We start from the raw sequence: 22,264 nt of genomic DNA, 5'->3' as shown, positions 1-22,264 counted from the left end.
ACCGTTTATGTCAGAACGATACCGGTACCCATCCCTACTCCTCACTGTCTTTTCTAAGTAGCAGTTGGGTGGGTACAAAGGGTTGCTGTGAGCCACCTGGGCTGTTCTAAGAGAAGATCCTGAGTGGGAAGATAAATATGAAAACATTCACTTGATTCAACTGAAATAATGTATATGCTATCAACATGCGGGATTTGCATGTCATATATTTATTTTTCATTTATTATGACTACCAAACACGCCAGAATGTCTCTCTAAGACACCCAAATGTCAGTATTTCTTGTCAGACTTGAGCATGAACCTGCAACAAGGTCACAGGTTTTAGCGCTGCAGCAGCAGACCTGTCTATCACCAGCCATCTGTCCTGTGGAAATGTCCTTGAACAGAGGACTGGAGCCCTACCTGTTCACTCACTGTAAGCAGTCTGGAGTGTCAACTAACAGCCAGAAATGGAAATTATGTAACTTGTAACTGAGTGTTCTGCACCTTTAAAGGACTTGTTTGTGACCACCCATCACTGAGGTATGAGAACTTCACTGGAATGGGCTGATGGAGGACATTTCAGGCCACCGTGTTAACCAGATTAAGTTAGTTTATATTTTGGATTATTAGCTAACAGTCTGCTGTGTTGAGCTCTGGCCAGATGCTGACCTCATCCTGACTTAGCTAGCATGCAGCAGCAGCAGCAGCCGTACTAATCATCCAATCAAGTCACAGAAAGACGAGTCTGTGTTCACTGTTGAAAACAGCTCAGTCTTTGAGAAAAACCCCAACTTTTCCAGCTTGTATTCCCTGCACAGCTCACCACTAGACAGACTGGATGATGTATTAGAGGAGGGTGAGTTGAGGTTGATCTGTAAGGAGGGAAGGTTAAGGGAGATGTAGGGAGAGAAAAGCATCTACTGAGAAAATGATGAAGGGTTTGGATGACAAATGGAAGCCGAGATGAGAAAAATGTCTACTCCCCACTGAAGTCTCCTCATTCATCTGATAAGAGCTGCATACTCTCATGATGAATGGCCGGTGTCATAAGTCACTCCAAGTTTCATATTTTCCTGTCTGAATGATAGGATCGGTCGAGATGTACTGATTGCTGTGGCTTGTTGTTGTTTGTATCCTGTGTATCCTTGGCCTCATTTTACCCTTTCTGTGATTTTGTGATAGCACTTTTAACATTATTCAGTTTAAATAAAAGTCCTCACTTCATAACCTTTCAGCATTTGTAATCCATATGCAGCATTTCCGGGGTCTAAAATTTGGTTTATAAAATTTTAATTTTAGTGTTTTAAAATGGAATATTCCATAAGCTGAACACAGCGTCGATAAATTGTTCTCATCTAAAGTTCTTCATGTAGTACAGCTTTTTCCCCCCTGCTGTATAGACCAGGAAAACTATAATCACGCAGAAACAGAACAACCTCCAAACGTGGTGTTTACTTAGGGCCTGTGATAACAAACATCACGTTAACCGTAGCAGCACATCATGACGCGCTTCCGTCTGCTGCTTGCTAAATTACCCTGATTGTCATCTTCTCAGGTTTCCTCCTCTGCTCAGAAAAGATAACATCCCTCACTCTATCTGTACTCGAACATCCCCGCTTTCACTATCTCGCCTTTTTCTAAATCCAGTTATCTCTCTGCTCTCATGATGATGATGACCGTTGTCATATCTTTTCAATCTTAACAGAACTGCTTGTTGTTTCCTCTTTCCTTTTTTTGTCAGAATTTAATGATTTCTATTTTTTGCTATGAATCCACAAGTCAGAATTTAGCATGCAGTTACATATTTATGCCATATTTGTCAGTAAGACAGAATAGTTTGTCGTCATCCTTGTGCTCTCTTTGGTTCTTAACTCATAAAGAGGAGTAAAAGGTGTCAAATTGTAATATTGTTTCCAATTGGTTCTTTTTAAATTTCTGTTATTTGTATTGTTCAAGTATTTGATCAAAGGGTAATTTACCTTTCTGATTTCTAATTTAGTGTTCACGTGCAATACAAGATGTAGTAAAATGGTGTTAACTAATGTCATACATACATTCTGATAAGTCATGCCAGCAGCGGTTGCAAACATCACATTTCTAAACACCCTCAAATAGTCAGTGGTGCCGTGTGTTTTTTGTTGTCCTTGGCATTTTTCGTCTTAATAAGTATCAATTAAGGTAAATATTCACTACAATAACTCCTTCAAAAATTCTTCATTCCTCTAAAGAATCTCCAAGAACATCCCGACCACAAAGGACGTGGAGCCTCTGCTGGAGATCGACGGAGACATCCGCAGCTTTGAAGTGTTCCTCTCCTCCAGGACGCCTGTTCTTACTGCCAGAGATGTGGAGATGTTTCTGCCCTGCACTGTTAACTTGGACCCCAAATTGCGGGAGATCATAGCAGGTCTGTACACACATGGTATATTTTACAGATGGCAGAAAAGAAAACAAACCCCTGCCATAAATAGCATAGTGTTAGTAGATATTTGAGTTGCAATATCCTGTCAGAATAACTTCAGTGCTCTTTGGCAGTCTCCTGTGCTCTCCTGCAGGGATTAGCATTCTTTCAAAAGATATTCCCTCATTTGGTATTTTGATGATAGTGCTGGAGAGTGCAGTCTACCACATCAAAATCTGTTTTATTTTGTTGCAATCTGGGGAAAGGAAAGGGAGCATGAAGGGGATGAACTCTGTTGTTGCCTCTGAAGCTTTCAGCCACATCTCATGGACATCTTCAGCACACGGACAAGCTCAGTTGGCACGTGGATGATTTAGCTGTTATGATGGGACAAAAACCCCCAAAACTGAATGGTGTACAATAGCATGGAGACACTGAAAACTGTCCTCTATGCAATGTGTCCGGTGCAGTGCCAGCTCATTTGGCAGTGGCATTACTCATAGCATTGTAGCAGGGTTTGCTCTAAAATCGCCCACTGCAGGGGCTCTCAGTAACCCACAGCGTGGGTCTCGTTTCCAAACAATCAAATGTCGACCAGCGCTGTACGATCAGGACAATGCCTTCGCTCCCCGTTTCCAATCTGGCCATAGTGCAGCACCAAATTTCACACTTTGTAGTTACACTGACGTAATAGTGCATCACTGTTAAACTGTAAGCCGGAGCGGAGTTGTACTTTCGCTACCGTGCGTCAGCGTCCATTCGGCCCGTACAGGAGTGTGGATGACGCCTGGTGTGAAGCTGCTGCATCATAGAGTTATGAGACCACAGAAAACACACACTCGCACACACAGAAAGTCTGTTCCACTGAGACAACTTTGAGTCACGGAGGGCGCAGCTGACAAAGTACTACAACCAAACGCCCCGATCTGTAAGTACAGTACTCTGTTCCTAAAAAGGTGCGTGTAGTGTATGCATCCATGAAACATGTGTTTGTGTTTGTACGTGCTCAAAACTGTGGGCGTTTGTGCCTCCACTCTTATCCACGGCGAAACGGAAGGTGACCAACGCTCCTACCCAGTCATCGAACTCCCTGCGCTCCCCTCCCTGACCAGTTGGTACTTGGTGCCCAGTGTCCTGTGGCCAACCAGTGGGCAGTGCTGTCAGTGATACCCGCCCATGAGCCTGACTCACATCATAAGGCCCCCATTGTGTTCACAGGCTGGATTGGGTCTCACTCAGCGTGTCATTCAGCAGCCACTTGTATAACCAGGAGACATTCTGGTGCCTGCTTCTGTTTCTGGTTCTTCCTTTCTTGCCAGCCGCACAGAGCTACTCTGTTCTGTCTTCGGGCTTATTTAACTTTAATTTGGGAGCTTTAACCAAAGCTCCCTACTTACCTCCTCCACGACTTCTCTCAAAGTCAGAATGGTTCGTGTGAAAGCGGTTGTAGCAAAGCACTTACGGGATGATGTCTATGAGTTCACATGGTCCTCTTTGTTTGTTTACATGGGCGAATTTATTTGACGGGGACAGCAAAGAGCTGCATGTGCCAGAAAACGTCACGTGGCTGGCATATAATCTGGAAAACAGAGAATATCAACACGCCTGCTGTTTGTGAGCAAACAGAGTAATAGGAATCAGTGTGAGAGTGGAATTCACAGTTGAAGGTCTCTGTAATCGTAACATCTGCGCTAATTTTCTTTCCAGTCTGTAGTTGTTTGACTCTCTTCTTACTGGGATAAGGAGAACATGTTCACGAACAATGTTCTTGTTGTATTCCCTGCAGTGCTTTGAGAATCAAAGAATTTTGCCGGCATGTACGTCAGCTGTTTGATATGTAGTTTTTTTCCTCTGAATTCACAACTGTCCAAACTCTCCAGAGATTATGAAATAAAGCTAAATTATTGATGTGTGGGTGGATCTGAAGGGTCTTTATAGTCATCGCCAAGACATGATAATGAGCATCACAGATAAACCCTTCCTCTCTCTCTCACTCTTTCCATTGTACTTCTTCCCTGCCTCTGCCGTCTCTTAGATGTGCGTGCGGCCAGGGAGCAGATGCACATCGGAGGAGTGACCTATCCCACACTGCCCCTCCAAGAGGCAGCGGCCCGTCCCCAGTCAGTTTACACCCAACACTCTGCCGCCTGCTCCCCAGCAGGCTCCTTCACCGGATCCCTGCCTCCTCAGCCACACAGTGCCTACTTCAGTGGAATGACTGGCCCTCAGCACCCTTTCTACAACCGGGTGAGGAAACATGACTTACATCCTGTACCTACTACTCACTCTAAAAGGTGTCTATATGGCCAAATGACAATGCTAACAACCCAAAAATGGCACACAATAGGTGCTTTCAGGCCAAACAGGTCTAAGGACTACCCACTGGGGTGGTCCCATGTGAGAACATACCAATGAGGAATTAGGAAAAATGTAGGCGGAAAGGAAATACAGCAAGGACATAGTTGAAAGCAGTGTGATGTTCTTTTAGGTAGTGTTACAAATAGCTGTTTCCTTTAGACAGAAGCTTCTTTCAGCAGCTTGCTGCTGATGTTAGCCTCCAAATCTGATCCTTGACCATTGATAGTCTCCATTAAATCATATTGATTCAGATCTACTTTGGTTGTTGTGATTGTCATTTTCACTGAGTGCAGACTCACACAGCCAATATCAGAGTCCTTCAATCTCTACTAATATTTACTCATTGTTTTTCTTAAGAACTGTGATTGGCTCCTCTGGTCAGAAAGCACCTATTGAAATAAAGATGGATTTCAAAGAGTTACTGGATTTAGCTGCCCAGTCCTTTATTCCTTATCAGTTGACCTACATTGCATATTTGGACAGTACCGCATGACCATGATATCCCCCCCCAGCATCCTTTCCTGTCATATGTACACATGCTCATGCTCCTTTATATGATTTTATGATTTTTGTTTTATTTTGTCTTCCTGCCTGCCTTTCCACAATCCTTCTTTCTCCCCTCGTAGCCTTATTTCCCCCATCACGTGTATCACCTGCCACGGCATTTCTCCCACCATGTCCCCTCATCCTCGCGTCCTTCCATTAAACCACCTGGTCAACCGCAAGACACCAGTGGACTTGTAAGTAAAGAAGTTGGGCTAAATGCATTTCACACATGCTTTCATCTCACCGTAGCACATACACCGTAAAGAAGTGTTAATAGTGTGTTTGATGTTGTTTGACTGGATCGATTGAAAGTTTAAACGCTTTTTACTCTTCTGGTTCACTTTGTTAATAAGTTTATGACATCTGAGCAGTGCTTCCTGGCAGCTAGAAAAGTCTTATTTGATTAGACATACACAGAGTTAAGTTAATAGATTAAATAATTAAACTTGTAAAATTTCAGGCTCAGGACAGCGTGGAGTTTTAGCACTCAGTGTTTAATGTGCTGTGAAGTCCATTGTGAACCGCAAAGTATGACGTCCTTTCCTTTTTTAATACTTCCTTTTCTGTCGCACACCTCATTTGTCCTGTTAGTGATTCTATATGCTTTAGTTTTAAATTTCTTCATTTCCTCTCAATGATTTTATAACTCCCTGTTTTCACTATCACTGTTCTCATTCACAGTCCAGGTCCTGACCTTAGCGGGGGTATTTCTCTGTTTGTAAAGCCTTACCCTTGCAAATTAAGAAGTTTAAGGTCCTCCCAGTAGGCTGCATGCTTATAACCCCAACCCTCGTTAACACGTCTCCCTGTACAATCCTTGTCTCCATTCTGCACTCCATATCAGGACATTATTGCAGAGGATGCCAGCGAAGCCTTCCACACAAGCCCCATTGACCCCACAATGGTAACCTTACTAACATTAGCGGACGTGTAATACGCACATACAAACTCAACACTAATGCAAAAAACAAAAAAAGTAGTCCTTCATTATCTGCCTGCAGGCCTGATGCTTAAACCTCACATGCTGCACGAATAACAGGCATGCCTCGTTGTGCGGCAGGCTACTTATTTTGTTGCAGTGGTTTACAAACGCCAGGAGAACTAAAATAAGCTGTCACGCCTGCTGCGTGCTGCAGACTTCTTAAATACTCATAGTAAGCTGCATCCGGTGTGATTATTACCCCCCACTAAGGAGTGTGCAAGCAATAACACATGTAATTATAACACGCTGAATGAAGTTAATTCTGATTCTGGCACACTGCAATCTCTACTTCTCTTATAAATGGATATTTCACACTGCGAAGTCTTGGTGAAAAGTGTGTGGGATCAAAAATGGTCTGTCTTAAAACGAAAGCCAAAAACACACACTGCCCATTGCTCATTTTGTGCCCATCATAAGTGATGGGCAGTGTGCAAAAATCAACAGCGGGTTGGATTTTTTTTTCTTCTTCTTCTTGTAAATGGATGTAGAGGTCCTGTGAACTTACATCAAGGATGCTTGGAGTTGCACTGAAAAGAAGTGAGCCTCTGCATCCAGATATTCACACATTTGAAGAGAAATCAGCCAGTATTAGAACAATTTGATGATAACGCTACTCGGGAGATTTCTGCTTCACAAAGGCACTTATCAGGCTGCTGCCAGCAAGCATTTAGAGGAGCTGTATGAAAGATTTAAATATAGATTACTGAGTAATGTTCATTCCGTCTAACTCTTATCTGTCTGTATTTTGTGTCTTTAATTTAAAAAAAAAAATCCTTTATACCTTCATCAGTCTCTTATATTTTAATACCAATTTTTGTTCCTCGTATCTCCCTTGTGCTCTTTCCTCCTTAGTATAAATTTTCACATTTTCCTTCCCTTTTTTGGTTTGTACTTAATCTCTTTGTGTCGTGCTCATGTGTCCCTGCATTTCTACAAATCTGCAAATGTGTATGTGTACATTTGTGTGTAATTCCTAGTGTGGGGATATATAAGCAGCCCTATCCCAGTGTAATTGCCTAGCTGATGTAAGTGCGAGTATGGATTCCTCTGGCTGCTGGGATTATCATCAGAGCAACTGTTGGGGCTGGCAACACACGTACAGACAGACACACACATATATACTGACAATGAGCCCAGCGCTGGTAGAGCTTATCTCCTTACCAAGACGCTTCCTCCCTCACAGAGCTCTGTTTCCTCTTCCCCATCCTTCTGCCCAGCCCTGAGCTCAGCCCAGCTGTAATTACAGTCTTATCACACACACACTGGGAGGGTTCACACAAACACACACACACACGGACACACCCGCAGACATTCATGCTTTCACTCACGCTCTTAGAAGACACGTTCGGTGTCTGAATCAAGGAGCCTTATTCAAGGCCTTCAGTGAATCGAAACTTCTGCTTTTTCTTTGCAGAGTGAGAAACGTCTCATTCTCTAGATGGATCTTTCTTTCTGTCTCTATGTCCTCCGCAGTCCGCTCTGTCTGCAAAGATTATGGCTGTAAAAGCCAGCTGACTCCAGCGAAAACAAAATCTCTTTCTCTGACAATTCTACTTCCAATAGCTTCCTCTTTTCCAGGCCGACAACACTGGCTGGCTAGCTGTCTCCCCTCCTACTGTTTGACAGATAAATGTCTGCACTGTTGTCGTGGTGATGAGTTTAACATGTGTCCTTACAGTCTCTCTGCTTGTCTGTCTAAATTTCTGCCTCCCTGCCTTCTTTTTTCACAGGTACACTCCTGGTTTCACAGTGTTATAAATGTCTGTGTGTATTTTTGTCTGACTTCTTGTCCGTCTGCTTTTTATTTTTTTGTCTCCTGATCAAGCATTTAAAGCCGCTGCCTTTCAAATTCAAGCAGGTACACCTTTGGTTTCGATGCTACTTCCATTTCCATCATCCACCTATCTCTGCTTCATCCCTAACACTTGCACCGGTGTACGTTGCATGCTGTAGAAACACGGACTTGTTGCTTTAAAGTCAATGCAAAACACAACTTAACTAGTATAGTTATTAGAGTCACTAACATAGTTTCATTCTAGAGTGTGGATATGATCAGTAGTTAAACTCCCTTAGTGCCAGTCTTCATCCTAGCCATTACTGAAAGTTGGCACCTATTATTGTGTACTGTGTTGTAAGAGCTGCTTAGGTTTTTTGTCTAACAACCACTCACAGTTCGGCTAAGCTCTGCTCTTCTCTCCCTCGAAACCAGAAACAAAGCCAGGGGGCTTAGACTGAAGCCATGTCTTAATAGTGCTAATAGCTGAGTGGAGCGGGAGGAGGGAAGGATGGAGGGGTGAGAGAAAGACAGTGATGGAAAAGAGAGTGATAGGAGGTCAGCGCAGGAGGTTCAGCAGGGAGGAATGTGAAAGGAAGGAAGGAAGGAAGGGAGGGAGGGAGAGAAGAGGGAGAAGGAAGGAAGAAAGAAAGGAGAACTTTGCTTGTCTCAAAGACGAGCAGAGCCAGAGGGAGAGGGGTGAGTGAGAAAAGGGACGGGAGGAGGGGGGGGGGGGGGGGGGGGGGGGGGGGGGGGGGGGGGGTTGGTTGAAGGAGGGTGGATGAGGTTTGTTTGGTCTCCGTGCCAGCGGGTGGCATTTTGGCTGTCTGTGAGGCCTTCACAGACAGCCAGTTGCATCAACAGGCAACTGGTGTTAGTCGCATCGAGCTACGTAGCTGCTCATCAGCAGAGGCCGCTTCGGTGTTGGTCGGCTCACAGACTCACAGACTCCATCCCTTAAGTGTTGAGCACACACATTATGCGCTTATATATACACAGAGAAAAAGAATAAGGGAAGGTAACAGCGTATTTGGATAGGTTGGCATTTATGTTTACTTTTACACTTACACTGTGTGACTGATAGAAAGAAATACAGTGTGAGATCGTGGTTTTGCACCTCTGTGTGCCTCGCAGCTAACAGCCCTGCACGTCTGTTTCTCAGGAATTGTTGCTCAGTTTGCCCTAATCAGTGTGTTAGGAGTTATGAGTTGCTCTAACAGAATGTGTGCGTGTGTTTGCTCTGGTGACTTTAACTCCATGAAAGCTGTCTTAATATGTTCCAATTATATGTTTATGTGTTTTATTATGTAGGGCTCTCCCGCCATCTTGCTCAGCTCTTTGAACACAGACGCAGTGTGCGAGCGTCTCAGGCAGCTAGAAGGAATCGACCCCACCATGCTGCCTCAGTACACCTCCACCATTAAGAAGGTACGCGTTTAAACTAAAAGAAGTTTATGTGAACACCTCATTTTTTCTTGTCGTCATCTTTGTGTGGCATTCTTTCGATGGTCACATTTATTGCAACATATGAATGCAGTGTTTTTCTTCATGAAGTTCTCGCTACTCTGTGGGCTTTTCTAGGCAATTGCATTGAATCTGTGAGCAAACCAGTCCTTTTTTTTATCCGTTGCAGGCCAATATAAATGGTCGGGTGCTCACGCATTGCAACCTAGATGAGCTGAAGAAAGAGATGGAGATGAACTTTGGTGACTGGCAGCTCTTCAGAGGAATGGTGAGACTAGATTGCTTCATTTAGGTGCCTTTAATGCAATAATATTGTGCAACTCAACATCTTGCTAAATATTGTGTGCATGCTCTCACCATTCTTGTGCGAGTTTTCTCTTGAAGCTCTGGTTTCTCATGCTCCAGAAAAGATGCTAGGTCAATCTTGCCTTTCTGGGCCTGTGATACTGTTGAAAAAATAGGCTCTAAATCTCACGAGTTTCCTTTCCTGGATAAATAAAGTTGTTTTTTTATTAATTACCCGTTAAACTCTTGTGAACAGAAGTGGTCATATGTAGGCTGACAGGGAAAGCATTAGTCCGCCACAAACAATATCAACTGCCCCTCTGCGACTCTGACGTATACTCAACCATGCCAGGGCCCCGCTGGTGATATTTGTTTCAGTTGTGGTTTGTGCCAGAATCCAGACAATATCACATAATAAGACATCTCGTGTTGTGCTGAGATATTGGGATGGAGATTTTATAATCCGTATTACGAGAAAGGCGCTAGTCAGCCAGCCAGAGGTCTAGTCGGCTCAAATCACTAACACATGTAGCCGGCTCCACTTCATCAAATGTCAGTCTGTGCTCTTAATGCCAAGGCAAGAGCCCCAGATTGGTCGTGTTTTACCGGAGATCCTATGCAGGGCTTGGGTAGAAGCAGCTGGAGAGTGCAGTGGCCTTGCAGCTCCATGTAAAAACCAGTGTTGTGTTGCCAGGATGCAGCTAGCACAGCCATCTGGTTCAAGATTGCTGACTGATATCTGGATGAAGGGAGGGTATTGTCAGGGAGGAGGGGACAGCTGAGTAGATCTACTTAAGGAACAGCTCCCAATTCTGTTCTCACAAGCTTTTGTTGTTGTTGTTGCTGCAGTCTGATGTACTTGTTACATTTAAACACACCAAAAACCAACACGCTAAGTGACTTGTTGATCACATATATTGTCCTGTATTGTTTAAGGTCATAGAACAGCGGCATGCTGAAAGCCAGGCAGCACTTCAGGATGAGTCCCGAGCTGCTAGCGAGCAGGGCAGCAGCGTGCACCTCGGGGAGCCCAGCAGACGCTCAGGGGGAGCCCAGCGCGAAACAGCCGCCTTCAGCCTCAACCTCAGCTTTGAGGAACTCAGCGGCGTGGGTCTGGAGGAGCCTGTGAGACGCAGCAACAACTCACACTGGCCGGTTAGTCTTCCTGTCACGAGCTTGTTATAGAAATATCACAACTGCGGCGTGATCAACCAGTGTGTGTGTGGGCACATTATTTTAACACATGCAGATGTGCAACCGTATTGAAGTTGCTACTTTTAAGCGTAACTGTTATCGTGTTACACTTGGAAATAGTCGGACCCCAAACTGTTGAATGGTCGCTGCACCAAGCCAGTGTGTTGATGGCCTCAGCAGTTTCACATAAATGTGGTTTAACCCAAAAAAAAAGAAGAGCACAGCGGAGGAAGCTGACGATGGTCTTGAAATTTGCAGAATTAAAAATACTTAGACACTGCTGCAAACCAAAAGGTGTCAAAGGGCCCCCTATTTGGTATTTTCACCTTTTTGTATTTCCAGTGTGCAAAATGTCTGAGACACATGCAAACGGTCACACGTCGAGTGACACTGCTGCTGTTTCAGATAACCTCCAGTTCCCACTCCACACGCGGTCTTTGCTGGAAACATTCAATTCTCAGATTTAGAATATTTCAGATCTAATGATCAGTTTCAAGTTTCAAGTTTCAAAGTTTTCTAGTCATATGCACATTAAAGAAACATGTTTCCCTGTACAGTGAAACTCTTCCTTTGCTGTACACGACAGATGCCAAACAGTATGTAAGAAATACAGTCGAAATATAAGATGTGCAAAAAATAAACTCTACAAATAAAATCAATCTGAGCTACAAAAGCTCATGTACATATTCATGCAGTTTAGAATGCTGCTGTATATGTCTGATTGCACACAGAGTAAATGCTGTTGCACTCTTGTTTTATGCACTCTTAAGTCAATAGCCCAGAACCATAAGGCACTCTGTACTCAGCACATGACAGACTCGGATGAATGTTGCACCCCAACCAAACTTTTTCCTCATTTTTTCAGGTGGCAAATCACCGCACTTCAAGCATGTCTAGCCTGAATTCCCAGGAATCCTCTAATGACATCTGCAAGCTGACAGACAAGCAGCAGGCTGAGTATCATGATGCCTACAGGGAGTACATCGCTCAGATGGCCCAGCTGGAGATGTCCGGCAGTGGGGGAGAGAGGCCTGTTCAGCCCCACCCTGGACAATTCCTTCAGGCTGCCAGCTCAGAGGACAAAGGGGTGGGTGGACAGTCACAAGTACACTGTCGTGTTTTTGTCACCACATCGCTGATGGCAGAAATAGCTCATTCAAATAAGTCTCTACTGTCATGACTGGAGGAAAGTACCGTGTAGTTAACTTGTGATTTTGAAATGTTGTATTTTGCTGTACTGAGAAATGGTGGGACTCGAAGTCTCAGCTGAGAAAATGGAGACCACTGCTTCTTGCATTTCATCATTATTGGCTTATATTCTTTGTTTGTCTTGGCACCAGAGGCAGAGATAGGAATCCTTTTGTCAGTGGTCTCTCAGAGGTCAGCAGCAGAGGATTCAGTATATTTTTATGTTCTCCTCATTGAAACTTCTTCCCTCTTCTCAGGCCAAGGAAGGATCTGATCAAGACAGCCGCAAGTCTTTCACCAAGAGAAGCTCCAAGAATTCTGATGCCACAGACTTTGCCTCAGGGACCGATGGATTAGACCCCATCAGCGAAGAGGATGAAAAGCTGGATCACAGCTCGTCCTCCAGGACTCCAGGCTCCAAGAAGAAAGGAGCTGGGTCATATTACCACAAGCTGCCCAATGATGAAGACTCGGGCCCAGAAGACTCTGACAACACCACACCTCTCCTCCATAAAGAGGCAAAATTTGGTGCTCTGTCTTCCCACAGCTCCAAGCCAACTGGGCTGCTTGCCAAGCCTGGCTTCCTCACCGAAATCCTCATCGATAAGAAGGACTCGTCCGATTCGGGGATGCGCTCCAGTGAAAGCTCCTCAGACCCATCCCTGGAAGAGGCTGAAGGAGAGACTGGCAGACAGAGAGATGCACTGAAGCCCAGTCTGATTGAACTGGAGCTGGAGGGCTTGGTGAAGAAGAGAGGCCCCCTACCCAGCAGCCTGAGCGGCCTGCAGGATGCCACATTGGCCCGCATGTCCATCTGCTCCGAAGCTCCATCTGAGGCCAGCCTTATGGCCAGCAGCCCAGATGAGGGGTGGCCATCCAGCGGGGTCAGCAACCTCAACCACAGCGCCAGCAACACCACCCTTAATAACAACACAAGCAGCCCCAGCGACACCAACACTAACACCAACAACAGCCATCAGCAGCAGGCTACCATCACAGGCACAGAGTCCGCCTGCTCCAACATCATCTCCCCAGATGTCATCATCATCCCCGGCAGCAGCACTGCCAACACCACGGCAGCCACCATCCACCACAACCAGAACCTGCGAACCATCAGCCTTGGCGACGAGAGGGAGAGCGTCCTCTAAGAAGCCACGTGTTTGTTACACTAAGAAGGGTCATGCGGAGTGTGGTTCTTGATGTTTGTATTGTGTTGCGATGAACTAGCGTAGATGAGTGTTGTGTTGTTAAGGACAAAGTCAAAGAAGAGTTGTAAGGTTTAATAAAGCAACCACCTTGATTTTTGAAAAGGATAAATCTGATAGTTGATGGTTAAATACCAAAAAATGTTTGTAAGGTCTGTTTGTTTGTCCCGTGTGTTTTTGTCGTTAGTTTGGATTTGCTGTGTGTATCGACGGTAATGTTACAGTAAAAAATAAAACAAAATAAAGTGTTGCTTATAGAACAGTAGCCATGACTGTGAAGAGAAAACAAGTCTAGTGTTTCTGAGGCATTCGGCCTTCAAAGCATGTTGTGAGGTTGCTAGAATATTTCAGGTAGAACAAAGTGTAGACACTTGTGCTGTTTTCTGTGTGATAGAAATGCATGAACTAGACTGCAAAGCGTCACATGTAAGTGTGTTTTGTGAATCAATAAACATCCTCAGTATGTGGACTCTTGAAATCAGTCTGTCGGGGGTTTTCTTTTTTGTTTTCTTCGACTTAACTCAGCTGCTTGTGCAGTACATTATTGGAATTCGCTGGTAAATAGGCCAGAATACGCACATTAAGTCACATTTTTAATAGCTTTCATATTTTACCTAATGATGTGGTGAGGAAAAGCAAATGTCTTCAGTGGTAGGATTCGTATTGACCGATAGATGGCGCACTCTTCATACAAACGTGCTACTGCCTGGTTGTACAGACACCGCCTGTCAGGTTTGAGGACTCTGAACTTCAACACAGTAACTCTTAAAGTGTCCTTTATGGAGCCGTTTTTATTTCTGGTACTTCTACATTTAACTGTAAATGAGTCTTAACTTTAAGACATGCTTTATTTATAAATAGATTTTTCCTGGTTTGTATAAGAGTGACTGTTTCCACACTTGGGGATTTTTAAGTATCCCTTGGGGTTATTAAAATAAATAAATAAATAAAATAATCACCTAATGGGAGGCCACGGATTCCTTGGCGGGTCAGTGGTATGGAAACATTTGAGATCCTGCAACACGTGACTGTCAGGTCTCACTGCGGGGTCCATCACGTCACCCAACAGCACGCATTAGCCGCCCCCTGCCCCCCTTTCTACCTCAGTCCGCTTTTGATGCCTGCTTTAAAGAACAGTGGACTGCCAAATGACCACGGGTGGCTTTTTGATTTTGAACTCCCGTCATCGTTTGACTTGGTTTATAGTTTAATTTCTCAGGAATCAAGCTGATAAAGTCCAAACTGTGGACACCGGTGGGGTTTGATTAGTCAAAATCTGGTCTGAATACAGATGCTTCTAGGACGTTTTGATCTGACTCGTACTTCTGTTTTGCAAAAAGGGGAAAGGCAAGTTAATAGCTCGACTTACGGAATCCAACCCATCACAGACCTATAGTTTCAACTCTTTCCCACAATTGTCTACCATTTAAAACCAAAACAAAACACAAAAACAAAAAAAACAATAGATCCTCGGCTTCTGGCTCTCACAACCTAAACCAGTTAATCCCTTTTACTTTCAGCGGCATGTGAGAAAGTAAGAGTGCAGTCAGTGCGTCCTCAGTAAGCTTTTACGCAACCGTGCCTCCAGGTCGTGTTTGCCTTGGAGAAGTGTTGACGCTGTGTTTTAAGACTATTATAGGTCACATACTGCAGGTCTGATAAGGACACTCTGTACGATTAGTTTTTCACGCATCTCAGATGTTTTCTTTACATCCAACCTAAAGCCAACACAGATAACCTCAGCTTGTTCTGTATCTGACTAGATCATTTTACGCACTGGTTTAATATCTCCTGAACAAACAAACAAAAGCCCACCACATTTACCCCCAACCCGAAGTGGTTCTTCCCCCAAATGACACATATCCAAATGGCGTTTTTGATTTATTTTGTATAAAAAGGTACAATTTACATTACTTTTATAAAAAGTTTCAGCATAATTAAGTACAACATTACACTTTTGCAGAAGTTTGAAATTCCTGCAACTATACAAGATAAACTCCCGATGAGAGTTCACAAGGTTTCATTCTTTTCATTTTAACTTTTTTTTTTTTAATAAACAACGTCCAGTCCTTCATGTGCCAACAATTCTGACAAGACTAAACTTTTTACAGTAACTAACCAAGCTGTCTATTTACGTTCCCACCTCCGCAAAAAAAGCGAAGACTTCAACAAGGAGGAGAAGGACAGGAGGGGGGGTGAAGAGGGAGGAAGAGGGATGGGGTGAAGTCGGTGGTGGTGGTGGGGTGGAGGATAATCCTTGTGACAATCTCGTTTTTCCTCCCGCTGTCGGGAATATAACGCGCCTTCCATTTCCAGAAAGGACCCACAAATAATAATAATAAAAAAGTCTTAAGTTAAATAATAATGAAGTGTCCAAACAGAAAACACATCACATAAAGATTGTCCCATAATAAGCAAAAGTCTCTTGATTTCAGCGTCAGAAGAGGAGAAAAAAAAATCCAGGCCTGGAGGACAGAGGTTGGAGGTGAGGGAAGGGAGAGAGAGAAGGGGGTGGGGGGGGAGAGAAGTCCTGCTCCCCAGGTCCTGTGTGTGTTTTTACGTCTTGACCAAACACCTGCAAAAGATTGAGAAAGAGAGGCGTGTTTAGAAAATGCAAACAGGGCAGAGATCCGGACAGACTGGCGCCAGGGAGGAAGCCGCAGTTTTTAACATTTAACCAAACACTCCCAATACTAAGCAAACCCTGCGCTCCAGATGTACACACACACAGAAAGAGAGAGAGAGGGAAAGGAGAGGGCGCACGCACACACAGGCAGACACACACACACACACACACACTTCTCGCACAACTTCAGCCTACAATCTGGGGAAGAATCAGCGTAATTGCCGCTCAGCTGGCGCCTACCCACTTCTTGTACCAATTATGTGCAGACATCGTAGTAGCAGTAATCCAAACAGCCATTATTTTCCTGTTGCAGATGCTCTTCATTATAGACACAAGAGGGTATAATACAACCCTGACGATTGCTACTTATATACAGTAAACCAAGCAGCCTGGAGCGAATACCTTGCCACTAAACTCCAGCGCGAAATATCAGTCTGCTACGTCTTTCCACACAGCAGATGAGACACGAAATAGTTCGATCAATCTGTGACACACTAAAGTCTCGCAGAAGCCAGTGATGTGATCTTTAATTTTGTTTCAGATGAGCCTTGTAACTAATAATAATAATAATAATAGTAATAGTGATAATGATAATAATAATAATAAAAATGTACCCAAGTCGTGCTTGCCATAACAGACGCCCCAGTGTTGCATCGCATTCTCATACAAAAACATTAGTGGGACCATTACAGCAACGTGAGACGACATTCGCGGTGGAACAAATGGATGGGTAAATGGTAATTCAAGCCCATTCTGCTCCAGCAGACTGGGAGACAGGCTGTAGCGGAGCCTAAAAGCCCTGGACAGAATGCAGCAGCAGACATGAGGACAGCCTACTTACCGCTTTAACGATGCAGAGTCCGGCTGTCATCTGTCATCAGCTCTGATGGCAACTCCGGGGACTGAAAACAAACAAACAAACCGACCAAATGTTAATTCTTTAAGCAGTATCCGAATGATGTGTCTGGCGTTTGCAATAGTGTTATGTAGGTCAAATCTCTTCCTCATCTGATTCTGAACAAAAGGAGGAAAAAAATATATAACATGCCATTTCCCCCCCTCCTCCTTTCCAACAAGCCATTTTGTGCGAGTTACGCATAGGCTACAAAGGCGCACTGCTTATGCGCGCACATGAAAAAAAGAGAAAAAAAATCCACCAAATCTTTCTCTCACAACACTCTGGACTGTCGCTTTTCAATTAGGATACGCGCTCAGCTACAGTGTAATTACCTGTAATGACAAGATGCTGATATCTGTGTTGAGGGTGGTCAAAGGAGTCCTGGACGGAGTCTGCCCCGGCCGGGAAGGGTGATGCAGGCTGGTTAGTGCGACACTGGAGTCCAGCGCAATCTGCAGGTCCAGGATGTAGTCGATGACATGCTGCAGGATTTCCATCTTGCTGACGTTCTTGTTCTGGGGGATGCTGGGCACCAGCTCCTTCAGCTTGGAGTAGCAGTCGTTCATGTTGTACAGCAGGCTGAGCGGGTCATCCACCGGGGTCTTGCTCCGAGAGATTCCCAAGGAGTGCTCTGATAAATTCACGCTGTTTTTCCGGAAGGATCGCACGGGGCTTATTGCTTTCATTTTTGTAAGTGTTGAGCAAGAGGGTTTGCTTGTGTCGGATGTCTTGCTTCTATTAAGTCCTGTGATTTGCCAGACGATCTGCGATCAGACTGGATTACCTAGCTGTCAGTGTGGTTTATATAGCCAGTAGGCTGGGCATGCGGCACGGGCGGGCCAAACGCGCTGATTGGGAGCTGCTAACATGTCACTCAACTTCCTTTATACCCTCTATTGGCGCTTCTCATTCAAACCCCACCCCCTTTCCACCAGGTTACCAGTGGCAACGCATGTTGGAGGCGGAACCCAGAGGGCGCTTCAGCAGCTCCGGTGGGCAATTTGGAAAATTAAGCCCTTACCTGTTTCTGATCAAGAAAATTAATGATTCTCATGGATGTCAGTTGACAACGGCAAGGCGCGAGCACCTTTGCCTGCACGTTTTAAATTTGACCCCATAGATTTGCGATGGGCGTCGAGCTTCAGTGGGTTTAGAAAGGTGTATTTAAATTCAACATAAAAATAAATAAAGGAGATCTTTTCAAGAGTTTATCTGCTAATCCTATTTACGGAACACCATCAAAGTCCTCATCAGCCAGCACTTATTTTTCCTTCTTGCATCAGCGCATTCAGCTGTGGATTTGAAGTTGTGGAGCAGTGATGATAGTGACCGTGTCAGGCGCGCCTGATGACTCTTAATTCACACCAGCCCGGACCGGCGTGAAGGCAGGTTCCTGCATGAAGGAGAACAATAACCTTAAAGTGGAGAATTGAAACAGCTACCAACAGAAAGAAATGTTCAGACCAGTCAAAGTTTTTTCTTTCTTTCCTTTAATTGTTTTGTTTGTTTTTACGCACTAGGAAACGTACCCATGTGCACGAAAGATTATGGATGTTTGTTTTGTTTTGGTGGCAGAAATATACAGTTTAACTAACTAACGCACCTAATACCTGATTAAAATGTATTCACTGTATTCACTGACGCCAAGAGTCTGTAAAATATATCACAATAAAGTGCGTGTGTGCGTTAGACATGATGCGCGACAGTTGCAATCAGAGGGAAAATCATCAGTCGATTTACTCCAGCGACTTTTCCCCACAGTTGTATTAAACTGTAGTAATCCAAAGCATCGTGTTTAGACCACTTTCACGTTGGAGATGTGTCTTTAATAAAGACCCAGTGCACTTCGGCACAGCAGAGTGCAAATGTAGCTTTTACATCCACACACGTGAAGAGGCGATTAACTACAATTGACACTTTAATGTTTTCTGAATGAGTCATTTGTTAGCAGGAATTACACGCTTCATTCTTCGGCTGGAGGTGATGGGGGCTGCTTAATACTGCACTAAGTAATTGCCCCCAGGGGCAGCTGAATGTGATGTGCGCGATTTTGGCACTGTGGATCAAATTTGCTCCAGATGACGCGTTTCAGTGTACTTTTAAAAAGACGACGAAGCGGTCAGCGTTCGTATTTTCAGTTTATTGAAATATAGGCCTAGTAATTTGGCAAGGCAATTTGGTTGACAGGATTAATCAAAGAAAACCCCACAAGTCAAAAGAATCCGCTTTCTACAGCTTAATGGACCACAAGAGAAGCATTTCAGGGGTGGATCCTGATGAAAAAGCCCAAAAAGGCTGTTCACCCATGGCAAAGAAAGACGCTCTAGTCTATAATAGTAGAAGCTATGCAAAGGGTTTGAGTCCTGAAATTCTCATAAAATATATATATATAAATATATATATAAATATATACATCAAAGAAATGTTTCCGGGATTTCAGAAAAACCGGTGAAACACCATCTGTGCCATTGTTTTGCGCGTGGTTCAGTTCACGGACAGCTTCTCCTTCAGCTGTCTGACGAGCCTGATTTTTTTTTTATTCATTTCTAATATAATCTGGAACTCCTGCAGTCTGCGTCCACATCTGGTGCAATAGGATTTTTCCATTTCTCCCCTTCATCCTTTCGCTCCCACAGCTGTGTACATTTCGCTCTGCGCCTCTGACTGATGCCTGACAGACAGGTGATGAATTGGCGCAAGAGCACGTCGGTACAAAGCCGAGCGAATCACCGGCAGCAGCAGCAGCCGCAGCCTCACCCTGCCTTCACTCTTCCCTGTTTCTCCTTTCTCTCCTCTCTCTCTCCCTTTCTCTCCGTCTTTGGAGCAGACTCTCTGGCGCCGGCGCCGTGACGTCACCCCATTCACAGCAGCCCTCGAGCCAGCCCTCCCGGCGCCGCCGAGGCGGTTTCCATAGAGACGGGGTTTCGGGGATGTCAGTCAGAGGTGTTTCTCAGCTGATCGAGCCGGGGCCCGAACCAGGGAAGCGTTAACACCGGGGACGGGTTTGAGTCTCCGGAGGAGTCTGCTTTGGTGGTGGTGCTTCGAGGGACCAGCGGATTATCTCATTACAAATCTTAAAGAAGAAGAAGAAAATACCACTAAAGGAATGTGACCAAAGCCTCTGTAGTATGTAGAAGAAAGTCTTGTAACCCCGCAGCCATGCTGAAACACATCTGGACCCTTATTTGGGCGGTTATTTTAAAGCATTATCTAAAATAGCCCATTTTTAAATTTCTGTAGCCAAATGCATGAATCACCAATCAAATCTGATTTTAAAAACTATATCTGTCTATCTATATAGTTATATAGATCTATAATATCTGTCTTTAAAACAAAGTTCAATTGGAGATTCTTCGAGTGCCGTGTCCGCTCCTATGATGCCTCTAGTGTGACTAAGTAGCCTACATTTACTCGCTAATGGAGGATAAGCTTACAGGTCCGTATTTATTTGATGCTACTTCTGCTACATCCCAACCCGCAGGGAAATACTGTGGACATACTTTTACTCCATTAGGCTATATTTATCTGACATCTATAGTCACTAGTTTAAGGATTAAGATTTTCCACAGGAACATTAAAGCCAAAGATAGATTAAAACCCAAGTGAATATAAAATAGCTTGATTAATCTTCATCTTATAACAGATGAATCACTCATAATGATCCACGGATGCCGCTAAATAAGAACACTTGCATATTTTATGGAGTATGAATATGCTTCTTACTTTCCTAAGACTTCATGCATGCTGTGACTGTTTCAGTGCATGATTGGAGATTTTAATTTCTTTGTTTTATTTCTGAGTGTCATTATGAAATTAATTATTTTTGTCTTTTCATTTGCACCAAACTTTATATTGTTAATGGTAACAAACGGTCAGCATCTTCTTTCTGTTTTCTGTGATTAGGTGTGGGTGTGTGGGAAGAAACCAACTGCAGGCCTATGTTCAACTATGTTTGGATTGATTTATTTTTAATTGCAAAACCTAACCAGTCTTTTTTCTTTTACTTTAAAGTAATCTGTCTCTTTTCTACTATGAAGCTCATACTTATTTCCATATGTGGCTGTATGTCTTGTTCTGTACCACAGTGTCAGAGTTCATGCATCACCTTGCGAAAAGCAGGGAAAGAACCTGCACAAAAGTTTGTGAGCGCACAGTCAGACTTTTAGAAACATGCCTCTGGGACTCCAGCAGTACTGCAAAACGTTTCCCAATTTTTTCTAAAGTAACAGTGTTGTAACTCAGAGAGATTATCCAATCTGAGCGAACAGAATAGTAAAAAATAAAAAATAATAATAATGAAAAAATAAATAAATTAAGAAATCTTCAATAACCAACTTTCTTTCAAATATCAAGGGAAGGATCAGAAAGTAACGTTCAGCACCCAAAGCGGAGTCGGGCGCTCTACAGCCCGACTGTGCTCCGGTGAACTTGTTGATCCTCCTCCCCTCTCCCTACCTAACTCTCAAGGTAAAAAGATGAAGCTGGCTCTAAACGATGTGCCGATCGTCTCCTGGTGCCAATACTTTAATTACGGGAAACGCAAAGAAATGAACTTTTTGGTCGCCCTGCTGCATGCAGTGAATCACAGTGGAGGCTATCAGAGTGTCCTCCCCGTGCGCCTAAAAGTTAACCCGAACGGCGACTGGTCTTCAGTTCTCATAATAACAGCAGAAATACTACTAATAATAATACTAGTAATAATAATAATACCAATTACAATAAATTAAAACAAGAAAAATAGGAGAAAATGTTATAATATCCCTCTACGGCTGATGTTATCGACCCCAGCCGTGTGATGGAGAGGGTTAAAAGCGGAGAGGAGAAAACACCGATGATTAAAAAGCTTTTTTTTTTCAACGGTTATTTAAACTCGTAATTTCTCAAATGTGGGTTTGAGCGTACAAACCGCGCGCTCTCTTTCTTTCCTAACACTGAATTCCTCCTGCAATTCCGAGTCCTCCGACGTGACAACAGCCGAGTACACCGCAAGTAACACTTTGCTCTCCACCGTCCCTCAGTACCGAGCGGTCTCCCCTTCGACACTCTTCTTCGTAGGGCTGCCACGCGCCTGTCGCGTGGAGGAGTGTACACATCAAACAGTGGTGCAGTGACTCTTTAAGCAGCGTCTATTCTGCAGGGCGGGGTTTGCTAAAATAGGCCCACACCCCCAAACACTGATGTGATGCGGTGGGGTGAAGCGTGATCAGCCCCCGAGTCACCTCTAGCACGGTAAAGGCTTTCTTTTACATTTATCGCAGCTGAACTGCAGACTACGATCAGGCTCATCGTCAAGTAATCTGCACCTTAGCTTTTCAGTAAACCCGTCAATCAATAAGACAACAGCAGCTTACAAAAACCACC

The 22,264-nt window shown here is 44.1% G+C and overlaps 2 protein-coding genes across 7 annotated transcripts in view; one reads left to right on the top strand and one right to left on the bottom strand.

Annotated features, from left to right (window-relative positions):
* kidins220a (kinase D-interacting substrate 220a) overlaps positions 1-13,860 on the top strand; it is a 46,191-nt gene extending 32,331 nt beyond the window's left edge. For 3 of the 6 annotated variants that reach the window (XM_005723915.1, XM_005723913.1, XM_005723914.1), the window contains exons 24-32: positions 2,211-2,389; positions 4,419-4,630; positions 5,368-5,481; positions 6,132-6,191; positions 9,355-9,471; positions 9,677-9,775; positions 10,729-10,947; positions 11,852-12,073; positions 12,432-13,860. In XM_005723915.1, the coding sequence (XP_005723972.1) occupies positions 2,211-2,389; positions 4,419-4,630; positions 5,368-5,481; positions 6,132-6,191; positions 9,355-9,471; positions 9,677-9,775; positions 10,729-10,947; positions 11,852-12,073; positions 12,432-13,322 (2,113 nt within the window). In that variant the 3' untranslated portion in view covers positions 13,323-13,860. Of the gene's footprint in view, positions 1-2,210; positions 2,390-4,418; positions 4,631-5,367; positions 5,482-6,131; positions 6,192-8,094; positions 8,128-9,354; positions 9,472-9,676; positions 9,776-10,728; positions 10,948-11,851; positions 12,074-12,431 lie in introns of all 6 variants that reach the window. The other 3 variants (XM_005723916.1, XM_005723917.1, XM_005723918.1) reach the window with 3 other exon arrangements.
* A 1,383-nt stretch (positions 13,861-15,243) lies between these two features.
* Positions 15,244-17,678, bottom strand: id2a (inhibitor of DNA binding 2a). The gene is made up of 3 exons (XM_005723912.1): positions 17,236-17,678; positions 16,847-16,907; positions 15,244-15,954 (listed from the first exon to the last, which is right to left on the bottom strand). Exons 1-2 carry the CDS (start codon positions 17,587-17,589, stop codon positions 16,851-16,853), a joined length of 411 nt encoding a protein of 136 aa, XP_005723969.1. The 5' UTR covers positions 17,590-17,678; the 3' UTR covers positions 15,244-15,954; positions 16,847-16,850.
* Positions 17,679-22,264: the final 4,586 nt, after the last annotated feature.

The sequence above is a fragment of the Pundamilia nyererei genome, unplaced genomic scaffold (assembly GCF_000239375.1).
Source record: "Pundamilia nyererei isolate P.nyererei 1_Seehausen unplaced genomic scaffold, PunNye1.0 scaffold00010, whole genome shotgun sequence".
Lineage (NCBI taxonomy): Eukaryota > Metazoa > Chordata > Actinopteri > Cichliformes > Cichlidae > Pundamilia > Pundamilia nyererei.
This window is presented reverse-complemented; position numbering and strand designations above follow the sequence as displayed.